The following is a 17,790-nucleotide window of genomic DNA, read 5'->3' on the forward strand; positions in this document are numbered from 1 at the left end:
GCAATGCTTGAGATAGTTATGTGAAAGCTGGGACTGTGCTGCTCTTCTTGCTTACTGCACCATGGTAGTTCTAGCACCAGGAGAGAATATGAAACTTGGTAGCAACCCTGCTTCCAGAGGTCATAGGAGAAAGCCGTGAGCACAATGGATTAACAGATTTTTCAAAGACATCAAGCTCCTCTTTGTCCTCTCATTCTCTTTAACGCATTCTTCTTACCTCCACTCCAATCTCTGCTGTTTTGTTTCAAATTTCTTCCTCAATAAAAGAGATAGTTTCTCAGCTGCTGCAAGGCATACATGTCTCCCACAGGCAGCTAAGGAGACAGAAGGAAAATTATATGGGAGCTCTCAACAAGCATCAGGGGTTCTAGCACTCAATTTTTATACTATTCAATGTTAGATTATATGATAAAAGCACCTCTGCACCCCCACAAAGGAGCGCACAGACACACTGGAAAGGGGAAGCCCAAATAATAGCCTGTTGGGATGCTCCCAGGCCCATCACAGGAGAGTCACCAGCCCATCAAAGGCCCATCTTTCGAAGTTCAGAGGAGCACAGTAGCAGGCAGGAAGCCAAATTAAGGACTCCAAGGAAAGGACACCCTGTCCAGTGGCCTCCTAGGGCTGTCCCAGGACAGCCTTAGCCCCACCGTCCAGGCATGAAGCCCATCAAATGAGTCATTGGAAGCAACTCTCTGGATCGCCTTTTGGACCAAGGCGGGGGGGGGGTTGCTTCCCAGGGCTGTGGGACAGACATCACCACAGAAGAGCATTTTGAAACTTCAACATCTAAATTAAAATAGTCAACACTCAGTTGAAGATCAAAAAAAAAAAAAAAAAAAGACTATTACAGAACAAGGCAGCAGCACTCTTAGGGAGTCAGAACTAAACCAGCGCATAGGTCAGGAATGATGAATAATTGCCGTTTTTTTTAATAAAACATACAGTTATGGCAAGTAGCACACTCAATGTTTAAGACACAGTCTTAGGCACATGTCACAAGACCCATATTAACCTAAACTCCCAGATAAACACTCAGCTTCTAAAAGCACAGCTGTACTTATCCATGTACTACTATGCTAATAAAGACATCTTTATTTCATTCCCAGAGGTGGTTCAAGCAGTTCATCCAGAGTTCTACAGACCTGTCATTAAAACAGAAGTAATAGTTGGAAACCATTTTGTTGACAACACGTTAGCATTTGCTTTCCAAACACGCCAACAGCGCACAGGTCAACTCACAGGCTAGACTGCAAAAAGACTCCAGAAGTTCTCTCTCATCAGGTAGAGAAGTTTTCAGTAGTTCCGTGCCTTTGCTCTTTCAAAGCACTGCAACACCAGCTTTCCTCTGTGGCCGTGCAGCTACAGCAAGCTTCCACCCTCTCCTACCAATGATGTCAAAACAATCCCTGAGCTGGACACACAACCCGTAAGTATGACATATGGGAAAACTGCCTTTGGATATCATTGTCTATTTGAACAAGCTGCAGGAGATCTTCACAACCTGTAATTCTTCTCAATACGCAGTGCAAAAAAGTGTGACATGTGCCTCACCATTTGCCATGTATTTCAGGAAATGATCAGTTATAAGCAGCATGCTACATAGCCTTTACAGGTTGAGACTGCATTTTCACACTGCATCATGAACTGTTCCTAGGTTAAGACACTACACCTATTATGGCCACTGCTAGTCCTGAATGGATTTTGCACTACATTCCAGCAGTCATTTAAATCACCATCTCCACATCTAAACATGAGGATCAACCCTAAAATCCTATTGATATAGAAATTTCACACCATAATATTAGATATTTCTCAAGATGTATTTGAAATCAATGCTGTTTGCATTCCACACAGAAATATGGGACTAATAAAAGAAATTCTTCAACCTTATCAGTTGATTTATATTCATTTTATTATAAAATAAATACAAACCAAAGTGCTTTTACAGAAATATATAAAAAAGTCTAGTACTGAGTCTACAGGGTCTGCCTAGAAGTTTTAGAATAGCACCAATACAGAAGTCAGTTTCACAGAGAGGAGAAAATGCAGCAAGAACCTTAAGGATGCCTTCTAATCAAGGTTGTACAGAGGAATCTGAAAGACTAGATATTCTCAGGTATACAGGATTGTGCTTGTTCACAAATTTCTTCAGTATCCGAAACCTCTTCACCTGAGCTTTGCAGCCTTGGTGCGATATATATTTGAAGTACTTGCAGTCTAAGGAGAGAGAAAAAAAAAGCAAAAAAAAAAAGCATTGTAGGTTACACCATAATACAAGCAAATACAAAATGCTAAAATGCTTTCACTGTTTAAATAACATGCAAACACCTAGAAGTTTTCACTAATGAAAGGTAATAAAATAATCCAAGACATGCACAGTAGAGACATAACTGCAGCATTAAATAATATATCCTTATTTGACCCAGAAAGCATTCTATACGTATATAACTGTATGCTGTGTCTTGCAAAATATTTCTCTCTTTTGTTTTTACTTGTCAAATATAGTAGAAAGTAAATTTTCAAGAGTGTAAAGCAGCATTGATTTCATACATTAACTTATTGTTAAGGAAAATAGAGACTCATTAACACCAATAAGCACAGAAACAATTACAGAAAATTAGAGCCGGAACAATTTTATTAGCTATCTGGAAAAAAAAAAGCTGTGAAACATTTGATAACATATTACTGAAAGAAAAAAAAAAAACAGACTTTCAATATGAGGAATTATTTTATGAATTCCAGAAGATAAAGTTATAGAAAAGCTAACAACAAACAAGTTGCCTATAAACCAAAAGTCCAAACCGGTGTATAAGCCACAGTCTCCACACTGTATTCTCATTCTCAATTTAGCAGCTGCTGCTTGGCCTGATACTCCACTTGGTTTTAGCAGCATTTCAAAGAATGCTACTAAAGAGGTCACGATCTTCACCTTCCTACCAAACTGCTGATGATTTTCCCTGAAGACCACCACCCTTCCTCTTTGCTGCATTACAACACCCCCACAGCCCTTAAAGAACAGCAGCTCCCCAGTATTTGCTGAGACACTGGCTAGACTTGTATCCAGCAAGCAAACTCTCCGTAGTCCTCACAAGATTCACTCAGGAGCATGTTGTGCATTTTTGAAATTGTGGTTTGAAGATTAAACAAGATAAATAGTATTGTGACTGCTCAACAAGGCGAGATAAACCAGAACTCTAAACCAGGATAAGACAGGTTATGCAAAATATGCCTCACTGTCAAATACCAAACCCATTTAAATGTTTTTCTCATGTTCAACTTCAAAAGACAACCATCTTTCCTAGAAGGAAGAAACTGCATTTCCTCCAGGGAGATCAGCTGCATCCCATCTCCTTAGGGGTCGAACTAGACATTATTTCTGTTCTATGCCGTGAAAAGGAAAGAACACTTAGTTTACCCTTTCCCAGTAAGATTCCAGCCACCAGAGCTTTTTCATACGAAAGGCTTTCATTCTCCTGCCAATTCCGTTTTGCCAAGTAACGGCTAAAATGGAAGGCTGGCCACCAGTCCTTTCTGGAGTTCCACTCTTGCTTGATCCAGTCAAGGTGCTTCTCAGAGCTGGAAAAAGGTAAAATAAGTGACAAAAAAGCTTACATTGGGATGAAAAGATGATTAGGAGGCACTGAATTTTATAATCAGCTTGCTACAAGTCTCAAATTGCTAGTACAGACACACTGACATTACACCGCAGACTAAAACACTAATCTAAACAGAAATCCCTGGCAACATTAGTGAGGCAGGAGGTGAACTCTAGCAGTCTTATTTAGACTTGGCAGTAACACAGATTATGGTGTGAAATAAAGCAAGTCTTTGACTTGTGTGCCAGTTTGTCAATAGTAACAAGAAAGTTTCTTCAAGTTTGTCAACAAATTGGTAGCATGAAAAGGTTGGTTTGTTTTTAGAAAATGTTTGTTATACTATGCATACTCAAAGACTAATTTATTCCAAATACTTACCCCAATAACTGTTATGCAATAAAGACCTTTCAGCATTTCAGAAATAGAAACTACAACAGGGAAGTGATATTCCCATAAAACTACCAAGATGCCCAGTATATTTCAAGATACTAAGAAGCTGTGTCTTCAAATACAAAAATGCAGGCAAAGTTAGAGTATCATACCATTTTTACTAATTCTATGCAACAACGCTCCTAGGTTTAATCCACTAGCTTCTGGACAAGATGCTGTGGAGGTGGCAATAAAACAGCAAAATGGGTCAAATTAAGTATGCAATTATTTTACTGTAAATATATAGGGCTTAAAAAACACACCACCTTGATTGTTGGTTAAAATAAAGTGTAGACATTAGAGGCCTTCTGGACATGGATTGCCTGAGATGGTTCCTTCTGAAATCAGAGGCCATGCCCCATCCCCAGGCACGTTGGCTCAGCTTTTATGAATACGCTGGCTGCATTCCGTAACAGCTCCCACCATCACACAACACACCAGGCTGTACAGTACCCGTCATGTCCCTATTGCAGCCCAGCGATTCTCAAACCAGCTCAAAGTAATGCACACGCAGTAACAGAGCAGAACAACTTGTGCTCCCTGCCAAAAGAGGGAGATAAGTGATGGGCAGCAAACGCTACCTGAACATCTGAATAACACTCTTTGCATAAACACATAACCTGGTAAAGAAAACCCAACAACTTTTTTCAGGTGATAACACCAGAAATTTGGAAATATCCTCAATAATTTCTTCTTTCCTCCCAATGAAAGCACACTGCAGCCAAGCACTGCCACAGAACTCCGTGGAGGAAGGCCAGATGACAATTCCATTCACCAGTACGGAAGACAAAGACCACAGAGTGTCACTTTGTCAATTGCCCAAACATGGAAACTTGGCCCATTCATTTTTAGCACATTGTATCAGAGATACTTACATTACTATTTGTTTCACCTGTCTTGCCAAGCAGTTCCATGCTTTTACATTTTCCTTCCAGCCAGCATAATCCAAGGCTGCAAAAATAACTTCTAGCCCCAGTCGACGTTTTTTTCTTTTCTCTGGAAAAAGATTAGGCTGATTAACGAATTACTTAGATGGGGCTGAACTCATTAGCAAACAAGTGAAATACAGTTCTCCATCCTGCCTCTGGAAATGCTGCTACTTTCTCTGTTACTGAAGTGGGTTTTTTTCATCTCCCAAAGAGGAAAAGCAGAAGAACAGAGAACAATCTTGATTCAAGGGCATTTCACCGATCTGCTGACTTGCTGGAACATACCAGGTCACAAGACAGACAGACAGCTTGGAATGCAATTGATCAGCATGGAAAAAACAGTCTCCAATTTGGAAGACTCTTCTACCAGCTTGAAGATAAAACTCTCTTGAAGAAGATTTTGTTCTTTGATCAATACAATGAACTAAAGCATAGATCCATCTCAAGTCCTCCAGAAGAGGAAGAATAAATAAATAAATCCAAGACCCCCAAAATGGAATGGAGACCCTGGTATTACTTCAAAAAAAGTTATTTTTGAGATCCTAGCTGTGCCTTACAACAGTTTGCTTTGATCAGCCTTTAAAATGAGAAAGGCATTTGTTTACAGAAGTTCGTAAACACCTGCTCACACATCCAACTTAAAGGTTCCTGTGATTGCAAAGTTGGGGTTTGGGTTGTTTTGGGTTTTTTTTTCCTCCCTTACACAAAATGACTCTGAAAAGCAGATAGAAGTCTACAGAATAATTTCAGAATATTATTCCAGATTAACAGAAAGGAAAAAAACAAAGGTATTTAAATACTTACTTGATTTTTGAAGCATGGTATTAAAATCTATCATTAGTTCATGAGAAGGAACAATATCATGCAAGATCTGAAAAATAAAAATAAAACCAAAAAACCCAGATACATTATTTTCATGTGAAAACTTTTGAAGACTTCTAACCTGATCAAGAGAAGCACAGGCTTCAGAGTTTTGAGTGGTTTAGTTCGGAAAATTAAGAAATGTGGTATCTTAGTGCCCTGATATAAAGAATTAATATCTAGGTCCATTTTGCACATCTGTGACACTGCTCTGTGACACAATGGATGAAATACCTTGATGGCTGCTGAAAAACACTGCATGTTACAAATACAGCATTCTCAGGGAACAGTCCAGGTCCATATCCAGTGTCCCCTTTTTAGAAGGCAACATTATGTCCTTCCTAGGCTAGTTCTAGCTCCCCTGTCTACTGCTCTGTGCAGTGGACCAATCAGACCAGTTCTTTGATTTGTCACTGTCTTGTAAGAGACTAGTGTATAAAATCACTGCTAAAACACACTGAGAAGCTGGCATTTTATACACATATGCCACAGTTTAAAAGTCTAAACTTTATGAAGCTGTTCTAAAATATCTGCCTTAACAAAAGCACATTAGTGCCATCAAGTGGCAAAACCCATTGCAAAACATTGTTTGCAAGAAGCTACCAAGATCAATGAGCAAGGGTAAGTAAAAGTAACTACACAAAAGCTTAATGCAGCAAGGCCTTGTCTGCCAACAGCCAGCAGAAATTAACTTTTATTTTAGCTTAAATGCACAGCTCATTGAAAACAGATAAACTAATTGCTAGACAGGATCAATATGCAAAAGAGGAAGCATCTAATAATTTCTTCAGTATTGTCAAGATCAAACTAACATAAATCAATGCATGTTATGTACAAGACTGCTGATACAGACTTCTGGAACCATGTACACATGTTCTCTGAGCTGGTTTACTGATTTGAAGTTATACAACGTATCAGTTAAATGCAAAACAAAGACATTAATTCAAAGACAGGAAAGGATCTTGTTTGCTCCACCCAGTAGCATCCCTCTCACTAACTTTCCTCTAACCCTCTGCTTCCCACAAAGACAAAAATAGGGTAAATAATGTAATAGTTCAACTGAACCAAATTTTCAGAGCACCATGCAACATGAATGACCACAGACTGTATCTACTATATAATACATACCTTGAGGGCAGATATGAGCGATTTCTTTGATTCACCATGTCTCTTCAGGAACTGATAGAGGTAAACATGAGCATTGGGATTAGCAGGAAACTTTGAGTTGTAAGCATATTCATTTAATACTTGGCGGGCTTCGTTATGGTCTCCATAGAACTCCAACAACTAAGAGAAGTTAAGACTGCCATTAGTTTGCCACATATAAACAATCATACACTTACAGTTAATTTTGGGCTGCCACAGTACTACCCAATACGCACTCTGTATCTATGAGTGACATTAGATAAGACTAACACTAGCGTATTTTCATTTTACTGGCTACTCTCGTATCGCAGATAGACAAAAATTCACACATAGAAGCCACTACGGGAGAAGATTCCTTTAACACTTATTTAATTGTCAAAGAATTACCAGCACTTGCGCACCGGAAAGAGGCACTGAAGCAGCTTGCCACGTCTTTAAACAGAGAACTTGGCAGCTGTCAGCACCAAGCAAATTTCTGTAAGATGTGCTTAGAGAAGTCAGAGCTTATCAGCATTTACCAAAAGTAGAGATTTTAAGATTAACTTTATTAATTACAAATTCTAAGCAGATATTTAAAAAACAACAACAAAACACAGAAGGACTGTGTGTTTGGTGTCTTTTTCTGGATACACTAAATGTTAAACATTGCCCTGCCAAGAAGAGAGAATTTGCTTTCCGGAATTTAAACAAAGTAGCTGTGCTCAAATTTCTGTACTACCACCATGAAAACAAAATATGCAAGCTGTTTGTCTATTTCTTTTCCCTGGCAATGCACAGATAAAGTCCTTTTTGTACTCTGTGCAGGCTCTGCAGTTCTACCAGGAGTAAACTGTGCTCTAAATCAAAGCCAGTGAGATACGCATACAGATGTGTTGTTTTTAAAATAATTTGTTGTCACCCACACACATCTAAAAAAAGCTGCAGACATCTTAATGAAAATTAGACAGGGAAACACAACAGGAAGATATCTGTAAGACATGCCCTTACATCCACATAGCATTTCACAAAGAGATCCCAGACTCCAGGTATTTTAATAATCTCCTTTAAGTTCACTGCTGCCTTCCGAAAGCAACTGTGCATTTCCTGTTCAACAGACAAGTCTTCAAATCCATCATGACCTACCAAAACATGAGACAATGCCACAAAGTTAGCTTTGCTAATCAAGAGAGGTCTTGAAGAAGTGGTGCACATAAGAGATGAACACATTTTGCTAAGCAAGGATTCCAATCAGAGAACTTTTAGAAAAAGAGGCCTCAGTTTCCTCAGTATTGGAACAAGAGAGTTTCACTGTTCTTCATTCAAATTTATTATCAACCAATTTCAACTCATGTGGCATGACAAGATGTTACCAGCAAAATTCAATACTTAGTTTTCATAGAAACAAGTAGAGATCAGATATAACTGATAACACACAGCCAGTAGGTATATGCAGAATTAGATGCCACATACAAGTAGCAATTTAGATATCTTTAAAGAAACTGAAATTCAAAACACAAGTTTTGGGGGTTTTGCTAGCACTCAAAATTCTAGCAGCAGTCAAGCACTTATGCATCTATAAAGAAGCCACTGCTATATGCGAACACCTTCCTTTGATCATTGTCTTAGGGGATGATGCCTAGATATGAAAATGCAACTCGGATGGAGGGGAAAGTTTCAGAATAGCATTTCAGGACACTTCAGAAAAGTGCAGGTCAGCATGCCATTTTGGTACCACCATCACTGCTGATACGGAATTATGTACCAACCATAACATTGTATTTTGAAGTCTAGTTTCCCTCTGGTGCCTTCATATGCAGATAAAGGCAGAAGAGCAGCCCGCATGGAAAAGGCATCATTGCAAACCATGGTGTCTGGAAGAGCAAGTTGAAGTTTACAGCTCGATACAAAAACAACATAAGGACTTACCATGCTCTAACAGGACGTTCTTCTGCTTAGACCAGCTATAGTAGTCCAACAGCCCCCTGTAAGCCTGAATCAGTTTCATTTCTTTATCCTGAATGACTGTTTGTTCTCCAAACCTCCAGCTTTCTGCCAGGGACAGGTTTTGGTAAGCTTCGTCTACTAGTCCATTACAAAGGAGATGAAAGGCATGCTCTAAACAAACCTGCAATTCAAATAGTCCATACCACAGTGTTTCACATCATAAATGGACAGAACCTCAGCAACACAGCAAAGTTCTACACAGATGCACAGAGAAAGAAGAGACTCATTACCAATGTGCATATAATATACCGCAAACACCATTAGTAAAGTATTTTAATTAGAAGAGCATTTTACACGTTATTTTATCCAAACAGTATTGTTACAAGGAATTTTGGAGAAAAATGCAGGAATAGGAGAATACAAGGGCCACTGGGGCAGGGAGATAAGCCAAGAACCTAAGTAATTTTTTCTGTCTGAAGATGCTGGAGAAACATCAGTAATCAAAAGCATATCCAATATACAAAGATGTATCCCTGGGAAAGGAAAGGGCTGAAGCTCTTGAAATCTGTGGGGCAGAAAGTCACCCACCAGGTGGTAGACACTCAGCGGTACTTATCAAGGCAGCAGAAAGCAGTTGTCTCAAAACCCTGCTTGTCATTAACAAGAGCTGTATCTATTAAAGAACATCCAGAAATGACCCGATGAAATCCACTTGGGTTAGATCTGCTGATTTTTCATTTGGCTACCCAACTGCAGAGCACTTGAAAGAGGTATACCCTGCTACCCTATCATGCTGATTAGGCACTAGATAAAAGTCTAAACTTTGTCAGCTCTAGTAAAATCTTGCATAGAACTTCTGTTGAAGATCTTGAACAAATACAACAGAATGAGATAGAAGCATCATCGCAAGTGAGAAACACTCAAGGAAACCAAAACAATATACAGTTGAATGAGCCATCACAGAAAAAAACCCCTACAACTGGGTGACACAGGGGACCTACTGCTTTATATATAGATGAGCTACTTGAAAAGTGAGCTGACAACAGCAGCAAAAGTGAAGTACAACTGTTCAGTCAGGAGCACAGTGGCCAAATTAAGGACTAGAAACAAACTGGGACACGCACAAAAGAATTTAACTGTTTCAAATTAGAAGACTAATTAAAGGATCTAAGCACTTCTAAGGACTGACAATACACATCTGTCATAAAATATATAGACCAAATAAAGATATGGTTAGGTATAGAATAACCCTTAAATTATCACGCAATTAGTAACTCGGATGTACTATCTTTTTTGACACTATTGTCCATAATAGACTCCAAGATAGAAAGATTCAGAAACTAATACTCAAGTGTTCAAGTAAAGCATGTGGAAAATCATCAAGACCATTAAGTGCACTCACCTTCAAATACCTTTTTACTCCTAAAGTCTTCATCTGTTCTATGAAAGAATTGAACTCTTTCATGCTACTATGGGAATGATGGCACAGAATTTCAGTTCCTATTCTCCAAATCATCTATTAATGGGGAGAAAGATTAAAAAATAACTTTAGTATAAAAAATGGGAACAGTCACCATATATACGGTCTTATCAAACTTGTAGCTATTGCAACATATGAATAAAATGTACATTTGAACTGCAAACAGAAAATTAATACTAAGTGTTGTCTACTGCTACAGTCATCTAGATATTAATTTAGTAGTATTTTGCAATCATTCAGTGGGTGCTTCACAATTGCTCATTACGAATGCAGCACTCCAGCAAAGCTTACAGAAACTGTATTTGTCGGAAGGTTCCCCCTCCTGTTACTGAAAACAGGATGTTTCAAAGTTACTGAAAACATATGTTTCCCTTTGATATGTTTCTGCTGACATGCAAGGTATACATAATTCTTTGAATTTAGCAGTAAAGATTATTTCCAATTAGATGTGGCTTCCCATCTACATGCACTTGTTTTCAATGTCTGCCTACAGAATATAACTGAATATTCCAGCAGGCTAGCCATATTCAAGTACTCAATTTATTTAATAATTCTGATCCCTTTCTTCCTGCTTAAATCTCAACACTTGCTAGGAGTTTTGTAAGTCCTGGAGGAGCTGGTAAAGACCTAAAAAAGCCACTAAGTTTCAAACAGATTCTGACTGGTGGTATGCCAGTGGCAAACACATTTACTGCTTTTCCATTTTAGAAGACTACATTAAGACAATTTTTCATAGATATGCTCCTGATGGAATTAACTTATACCAAGCCAAGTTTTCATCTGTTGTGTCAAGGGCCTAGGTATAAAAAACCACCAAAATAAACCAACAAAAAAATCCCCCAGAAAAACAGCCTGCAAGCCCAGAGAACTTTTCAGGAGCAGTAAGCACTCAGAAAAAACATCAGCACTGCAGATTTTCAGCACCCCTGAAAGTGAGATATCAGCAGAATTCAAACTCCAGCAAGACTGGTTAAAACCCACAGCAGAGGCATGCCTGTGCAGAGGCAGACTTTTGGTGAGTTTCTATATCAGCACCTGAATAGTTCCTAATTTGGTTTGGAATCTTCAATGTCTTTTTTTTTTTTTTTTTAAGAAGCCAGTTTAGTTTATGAAAGTTGCCTAACTTCTCAGGTCTTAATCTCTGATAGTTTTTTTTAATTAAAAAAAAATCAAGCCTATGATTAGTTAATTAAGGCAAATGTTGGTCCTGAAGTATTACAGATACTTCTTGCAAGTATTTTTTCAACTGCAAAAGAACCCTGGTAAGGGACACTGGCTTACCTCTGATGGACCCATGTATTCTGTAGAAAAGTCTTTCTCTAGTGACTCAATATAGAAAGTCAGAAATTCTGCAGCCCTTTTCCACTGCTTTTGTAGCATGGCATCCTGAATGTAATTTAAACACACTTCCTTGCTCTTTTTGAAGTTTAATTTGTGTTCACGGGAAGATGCTAAACAAACAAACAAAAAAATAATCAACCAAACCCACAACTGTCACAGCCCTTATTCAGATAACAATGTGCCTACCATTTCAGTATCTCTCTTCTGTGATCTTTCTCAGACATTACAGGAAGTGATCTTAAGCTACGTGGTTTTGAAGTTAAACTCACCTACTAGTCTGCAGGGAGGCAAGACTATGGCAAAAACTGGAAATATAACATGAAATGGCATTTTCCACAAGCAGCACACAGCTGCAGACACTTGAAACAGTGAAGAGCCAATTATTATACACTACTGCCCTACAGGAATGACCATGGTGCTTTGATAACGTCACAGAATATTTTGCTATATTTTGGGGACCACTCTCTTCCCTTACTAATCATCATCTTAAGTTTGTGACCCCTCTGTGCGAAAGACTTGCACACACACATACAAACAGGCCGTTCCAGTACCAAAGGCTAAGTAATTTCCACTAAAACCAAAGATAAATGTAAAGAATTATTCTGTTTTGAGTACAAGACTGGAAAGAGGCCACTTACGCTTTTTACATGGACATTGGTTCAACTCCTGTTATAGCATGAAACTGAAACCTTTCCACATCAGTTTAAAGCCCACGGCTGTATGCCACGGTCTAACGTGCCCCTACACCACCACTCAAGCTATAAGAGCGAGCCTTCTGCAAAGGACATGCAGAGCTCACCAAACCACCTCATACCTGGACTGTAGGCAAAGGTGTAACTCAAATGGCTTGAAGCAGGTTTATTACAGTGTATGTTACAAAACATACCTCTAAACAACCTAACTATAGGTATAGTCTTCACACCTATATGTAACCTCACAGGTTCCAAGTACTAAGAAAATAAAACCCACAGTTAACATCACAAGATTAAAACACCAAGGATCATGCGTACTGTAGGTAAGGCCTACTATGCAAGTTGCTGAAAAGTCATCCCATACGGGCAAAGTTGATGTAAAGTGTTTCACTACTCAGCTATTTTGAAACAAAAACCTCCTGAGGTTTTGCGGTCACTTGCATCCACAACGCTTTTGCTAGCGGTCACCTCAGCAGCCCTTATTTTACGAGCAGTGCACACACCGCCTTCAAGGGGCCCGCAGGCTGCCAGGCAGGCCGCCCACACGCCGCACCCAACGGGATCCGGGAGCGGCACTGAGGGCACCAGGAACCCCAACCGCCTCCTCAGCGGGAGAGCGACGAAGAGCCGGAAAGAGAGGGGGCAGGCCAGCCTCATCGGCGCCGGGCACAGCGGGGGCAAAGGGCAGTGTTCCTCCCTCAGAGCCGGAGGAGGAGAAAGGGAACAGCGGAGCACGGGGAGTCGCGGCGGGAGGGCGGGAACGAACGGGAGCCGTCGGGGCCGCGTCCGCCGCCAGGCAGCTCCGCCCTTACCCCGTTGGTAAAGGTGCGGCGGCAGGAAGGGCAGGTGCAGGGCCGGCAGCAGGACGCTCCCCGCCTGCGCGGTAGGGCTCTTCGCCGCCGCCGCAGCCGTCGTCGCCGCCGCCGCCTCCTCCTCCTCCTCCTCCTCCAGGAAGCTGTCCATGGCGCCGCGGGCAGGCCGTCACCGCCTTCCCGCCCAGCCAGAGCGGGCAGCGGCCATCTTTGACCCTGAGAGAATGACTTCGCTGCGGGGAGACCTCACGAACCTCCGGCCGCTCCAAGCTAACCCAGCCAAGCCGAACGCGGGCATTGGGCCATCCCGTGGAAGAGGCGGCCGGGCAGGCTTAGCCGGAGTTCGGGTTAACAACGACAGCCCCCCTCGCGCCGGCAAACGGCCAGGCTCACGGGGCGCATGCGCCACGGGCGCGGCGCCCTAGCGAGGCGCATGCGCCCTGAGAAATATGGCGCAACTCTGCCGCCATGGCGTGTTGGCGGGAATTTCGCTTGTGTACGCGCGCTGAGGAAGCCAGACAACGCCGTCGCCATGATGGAAGAGGCACTTTTCTCCGTGCGCCTGCGTGGGGCGGTCACGTGAGCGGGCGAGCCCGGGAGCGGCGGGCATGGTGGTTGTGGTGGGCCCCGGGGGTGGAGAGGCCGGTTCGCCTCTTCGCGCTTGGCTTCGGCCTTAAAAAAGTGTCGTTCGACCTTGGCTGCGAGCTCCGGGGACTGGGCAGAAAGCGGTACAGGCCTCGGGGATCCCCTGGCGCTAGCGGGCGTGCGCCCAGGCCGACTGGCCGGTTGGGTGCTGTCTGGTTAGGTGATGAACCGAGCGGCTGGCGAAGCTGGGCTCGCTTCCATCCGAAATAAATCCGAAATTAATGGAGAATGCGGATCGATCTGCAGCTATCGGCTGGAGCAGGGCTGAGGGCAGCAGGATGTAAGGATTGCGTGAGCTGTGGAGGTACGCTTGCCACAGCGCTGCCTGGGAGCCAGCTCCTTGCCCCACCGCAGCTGCGGCAGGGAGGTGCGCTGGCCTCCGCCTCCCAGCCAGAGCGGGGAAAGGAGGAGCGCCGGCAAGGGGCGGAGCAGGAGGCATCCGGAGCAGCGCGGGAGGCTAGCCGGGGTGCGCTCGGTGGCGTGGCCGAGAGTTTAGTGCAACGCGTAGCGCGATCGGAGCGCTGCTAGAACGGTGGCTACTGCAATGGTCGCTCTAAAAGTGATAGTTACAGATCCTGTCGTCACTCTTCCCGTTAGCTGTGTTAGTACTTTTCTGTCAGTGTGTAATTTAGAACATCGTGTTCTACAGAAGAAGAGGATTCCGTATCAAAATCTCGTGCATTGCAGGGCAATAATATTGCCTGTGCACCCACAGAGTACCTGGATTCTGGAAGTCTGTCTGCCTCAACCACGGGATCTGGTTTGTACAAACTTGTGGTGGAACTTGTTTCTTTAAATCACTTTTGGCAACTGACTTTGCCATGGAGTGTTTTGGTATGTGTAAAGTCCAGTCTTCTGAGTAAGAATTTACAAGGGTTTTTTTGCAGAACAGCTCTGCCATGTGAGGGTGAGTAAATAATAAACTGTAATTCAGTATGCTGGTTCAACTGTGATCAATAACAAGTGTCAAGGGAATAGTACAAGGCAGAACAGTTGTTTGTACTGTCTGTAAACATTTAAACCTCAGTATCGTACCATAGTATGACATTTAATAAATCTATGTGGACATAGCAGAAGTCTCCCTTTTTTTTTTTTAAATCCTGTGTTTTTCCAATATATGACCAGCATTTCAGTTCATAAGTATTCTGTATTATTAACTGATATTTAACTTACTTGACTAACTTGATGATAAACTGTTATATATTACCACTTCTTTAACAATGTCGTCGTCTTTGTCTGTCCTTTATAATTTGTACCTTGAATGAGTGACTCCTTGACCATTGGTGTTCCCCAAGTGTGATGTCACTTCCTACAACATTCCTGATTTTTTGTTAGGTCAGTACCCTAATTTCACTATCCAGCTTACCCCACTTTATTTCTTAAAGTTTGCATGTTTGCTTAGAAACATGTTTACATTTAGCTTATTATTATTATTATCTTCCTGTGTCATACATGAGTGAGAGTCTTTGCTGATTCTTATGTAAACTTGGCCAACTGATCTTGCTAATGCGTGTTAGTTATTAATTTGGTAGATACTTTAGTGCAGCAGAGATCGGAGAACAGCTTTGTAACTGTAGACATGTACATATGTTAGATTCCTCATGCACAGCAGGGTGACTCTCATAGTTGAATACATCTGTTTCCAAGATTGGGGTTGAAGACTGAAGGAAATTTTGTCTGAAATATCTAAATTGAATTAAGTGAAATATTTCTCTTTGATGTCACACATTGGGGAAAGCTGGGTATGTTAATAAGTGAGTACATTATTACTATGAAATACTTGAAATTCTAAGGAATGCTGGATAGCTGTAGTGGTAAACTCATGTATACGTATTGACTCTGAGCTACTTGTTATTGCACAATAAAGGCAATGACTTGTGCAAGAAGTATGTGATGATGTTTCTCTTCGCATCTCCCTTTCTTGCTCTTGTCTTTATGACCACAGACACAGTTACCTTTTATCTTGGTCTTTTAATAAAGATAAGTTTGATAACCTCATACTGATGGAAAATTGCTAAACAGCTCTGTTTTCACAAGCAAGTGGACCTAAAGATCAGACTGGGAATTAAGCCACAAGAAATGTTAATATCAAGGAAAAATTACTTGTTTTTCATTCATACAATCATCATAAAGCGTGACTTGAATATATTTACTTCCATATTGTAAATTGTGATAAAATTCACGTCTAAATTTTATGAGTTAGGCTCTCTTAGAGCTTTTTATCAGCCAATATCAGCAAATGGCAAATAGGTATCACCTCATTTAAAGGATGTGAAATACGAAGATGTCAACAAAATTTTAGGGGGGCTGTCAACAATGCTGCGTGCTAGAGCCGTGATACTGCACTGGGTCCGGAGAGTATGTGTGGGCATGGGGTGAATGAATCATTGCATTCCTGTAGCGTGTGGATATTTCCTTAACCTCCGGATGGACCGGGTCATAAGAAACAGCAGGATGCCCAAGGTATGTTTGGCAAAGAGGTACCAAAGTTGTTCATTGCACTACTAAGAAAGATACCCATTTTTGCCTCGATGCTTTTTTCATAATGTGATTAAAATACCTAACTACTCTGTGTGGGGGCTGAAAATTAACCACTTACATATTTTTCAGAGATTACGTAGCAGTAACTAAGCTTGGATCTCAGGCCCTCTGCGACAGGGCTGTGGAAATGAGAGTATGTAAGAGCAAAAATTGGCAATCATGAGTGCATGATAAGAACATGGAGCAATGCCTCTAGTGCAATTAGCAGTGGTGATTGCTAACTCTTATGATGGGAGCTGGCAGTAAGTGGAGCAGTAGGACCAACTGCTTCTATCATAGTTGCAGAACAAACCCCAAATAGCTAAATTTAAGAGTGCTTGTGAATATATTATTTAAAAGGACTCTAAAAAAACCTCAGCTGTCCAGAGTTGTCCTTTGACATGCATAAGAAAGCAGAATCCTTCACCTTGACCGTCAGTTTTGCCAAGTGCCTATTCATTTTGGGACCAGCTTCAGAATTTCCCCTTTGGAAAGTGAAATTTTTTTTTTGGGCCATTTGATAAACCAGGAAGAAGACTATTATATTACATACCCCTTCTTGGCTGCATCTTTTATTCCCTTTCTCTAGTCAGGTGCTGTGCTGAACGAGTCACACAGGTCTGAAAAGAGAAAGAAAGAAGTTTTATTCATTCTTCTCCTGTACATGGCTGTTGTGGTTTAACCAGAGCCAGCAGCTGAGCACCATGCAGCTGCTTGCTCGCTGCCCTCATGGTGGGATGGGGGAGAGAATTGGAAGAGTGAAAGTGAGAAAACTTGTGGGTTGAGATAAAGACAGTTTAACAGGTAAAGCAAAAGCTGCATGCACAAGCAAAGCAAAACAAGGAATTCATTCCCCGCTTCCCACGGGCAGGCAGGTGTTCAGCCATGCCCAGGACAGCAGGGCTCCATCACGTGTAACAGTGACTTGGGAAGACAAACGCCATCGCTCTGAACGTCCCCAGTTCCTTCTTCTTCCCCCAGCTTTATATGCTGTGCATGACATCATATGGTATGGAATATCCCTCTGGTCAGTTGGGGTCAGCTGTCCTGGCTGTCTCCCCTCCCAACTCCTTGTGCACCTCCAGCTACTCGCTGGTGGGGTGGGGTGAGAAGCAGCAAAGGCCTTGGCTCTGTGTAAGCACTGCTCAGCAGTAACAAATACCTCCCTGGGTTATCAACGCTTTTCAGCACCAATCCAAAACGCAGCCCCCTACTAGCAACTGTGAAGAAAATTAACTGTATTCCAGCCTAAACCAGCACAGTGATCATTGTGACTTCTGCTGTTATTCTACCGGTTTAGATCTCTAAAGCAATATAAACGTGATGGATGTAAAGAAGAGCTGATAAAAAAGCACAGATACAGGTGTAAGTAGCCCATCTTTTGGTTTGCAAGCATTCATAGTTAAAATGTAG

General features: G+C 41.6%; 1 protein-coding gene across 2 annotated transcripts; it reads right to left on the bottom strand.

Annotated features, from left to right (window-relative positions):
• Nucleotides 1–1,916: 1,916 nt before the first annotated feature.
• On the bottom strand, nt 1,917–13,824 carry TAF1A (TATA-box binding protein associated factor, RNA polymerase I subunit A). 2 transcript variants are annotated; one of them, XM_054821931.1, is made up of 10 exons: nt 13,213–13,824; nt 11,649–11,818; nt 10,290–10,403; nt 8,870–9,068; nt 7,952–8,082; nt 6,947–7,105; nt 5,762–5,828; nt 4,904–5,024; nt 3,419–3,579; nt 1,917–2,220 (listed from the first exon to the last, which is right to left on the bottom strand). In XM_054821931.1, the coding sequence occupies exons 1-10, from the start codon at nt 13,361–13,363 to the stop codon at nt 2,078–2,080; spliced, it is 1,416 nt and encodes a 471-aa protein (XP_054677906.1). In that variant the 5' UTR covers nt 13,364–13,824; the 3' UTR covers nt 1,917–2,077. The 2 variants fall into 2 exon arrangements, with proteins under 2 accessions (XP_054677906.1, XP_054677907.1); XM_054821932.1 differs by lacking the exon at nt 13,213–13,824 and adding an exon at nt 12,347–13,176.
• Between the last annotated feature and the right edge of the window lie 3,966 nt (nt 13,825–17,790).

Source organism: Grus americana, chromosome 3 (genome assembly GCF_028858705.1).
Source record: "Grus americana isolate bGruAme1 chromosome 3, bGruAme1.mat, whole genome shotgun sequence".
Lineage (NCBI taxonomy): Eukaryota > Metazoa > Chordata > Aves > Gruiformes > Gruidae > Grus > Grus americana.

Excerpts from the sequence above, each read along its gene's own strand:
- TAF1A (XM_054821931.1), bottom strand. The coding sequence starts at position 13,363 with ATGGACAGCTTCCTGGAGGAGGAGGAGGAGGAGGAGGCGGCGGCGGCG. Across the intron at positions 10,404-11,648 it reads AATACATGGGTCCATCAGAG|ATGATTTGGAGAATAGGAAC; the intron begins GTAAGCCAGTGT and ends CCCCATTAATAG. Across the intron at positions 9,069-10,289 it reads GAGTAAAAAGGTATTTGAAG|GTTTGTTTAGAGCATGCCTT; the intron begins GTGAGTGCACTT and ends TTTGAATTGCAG.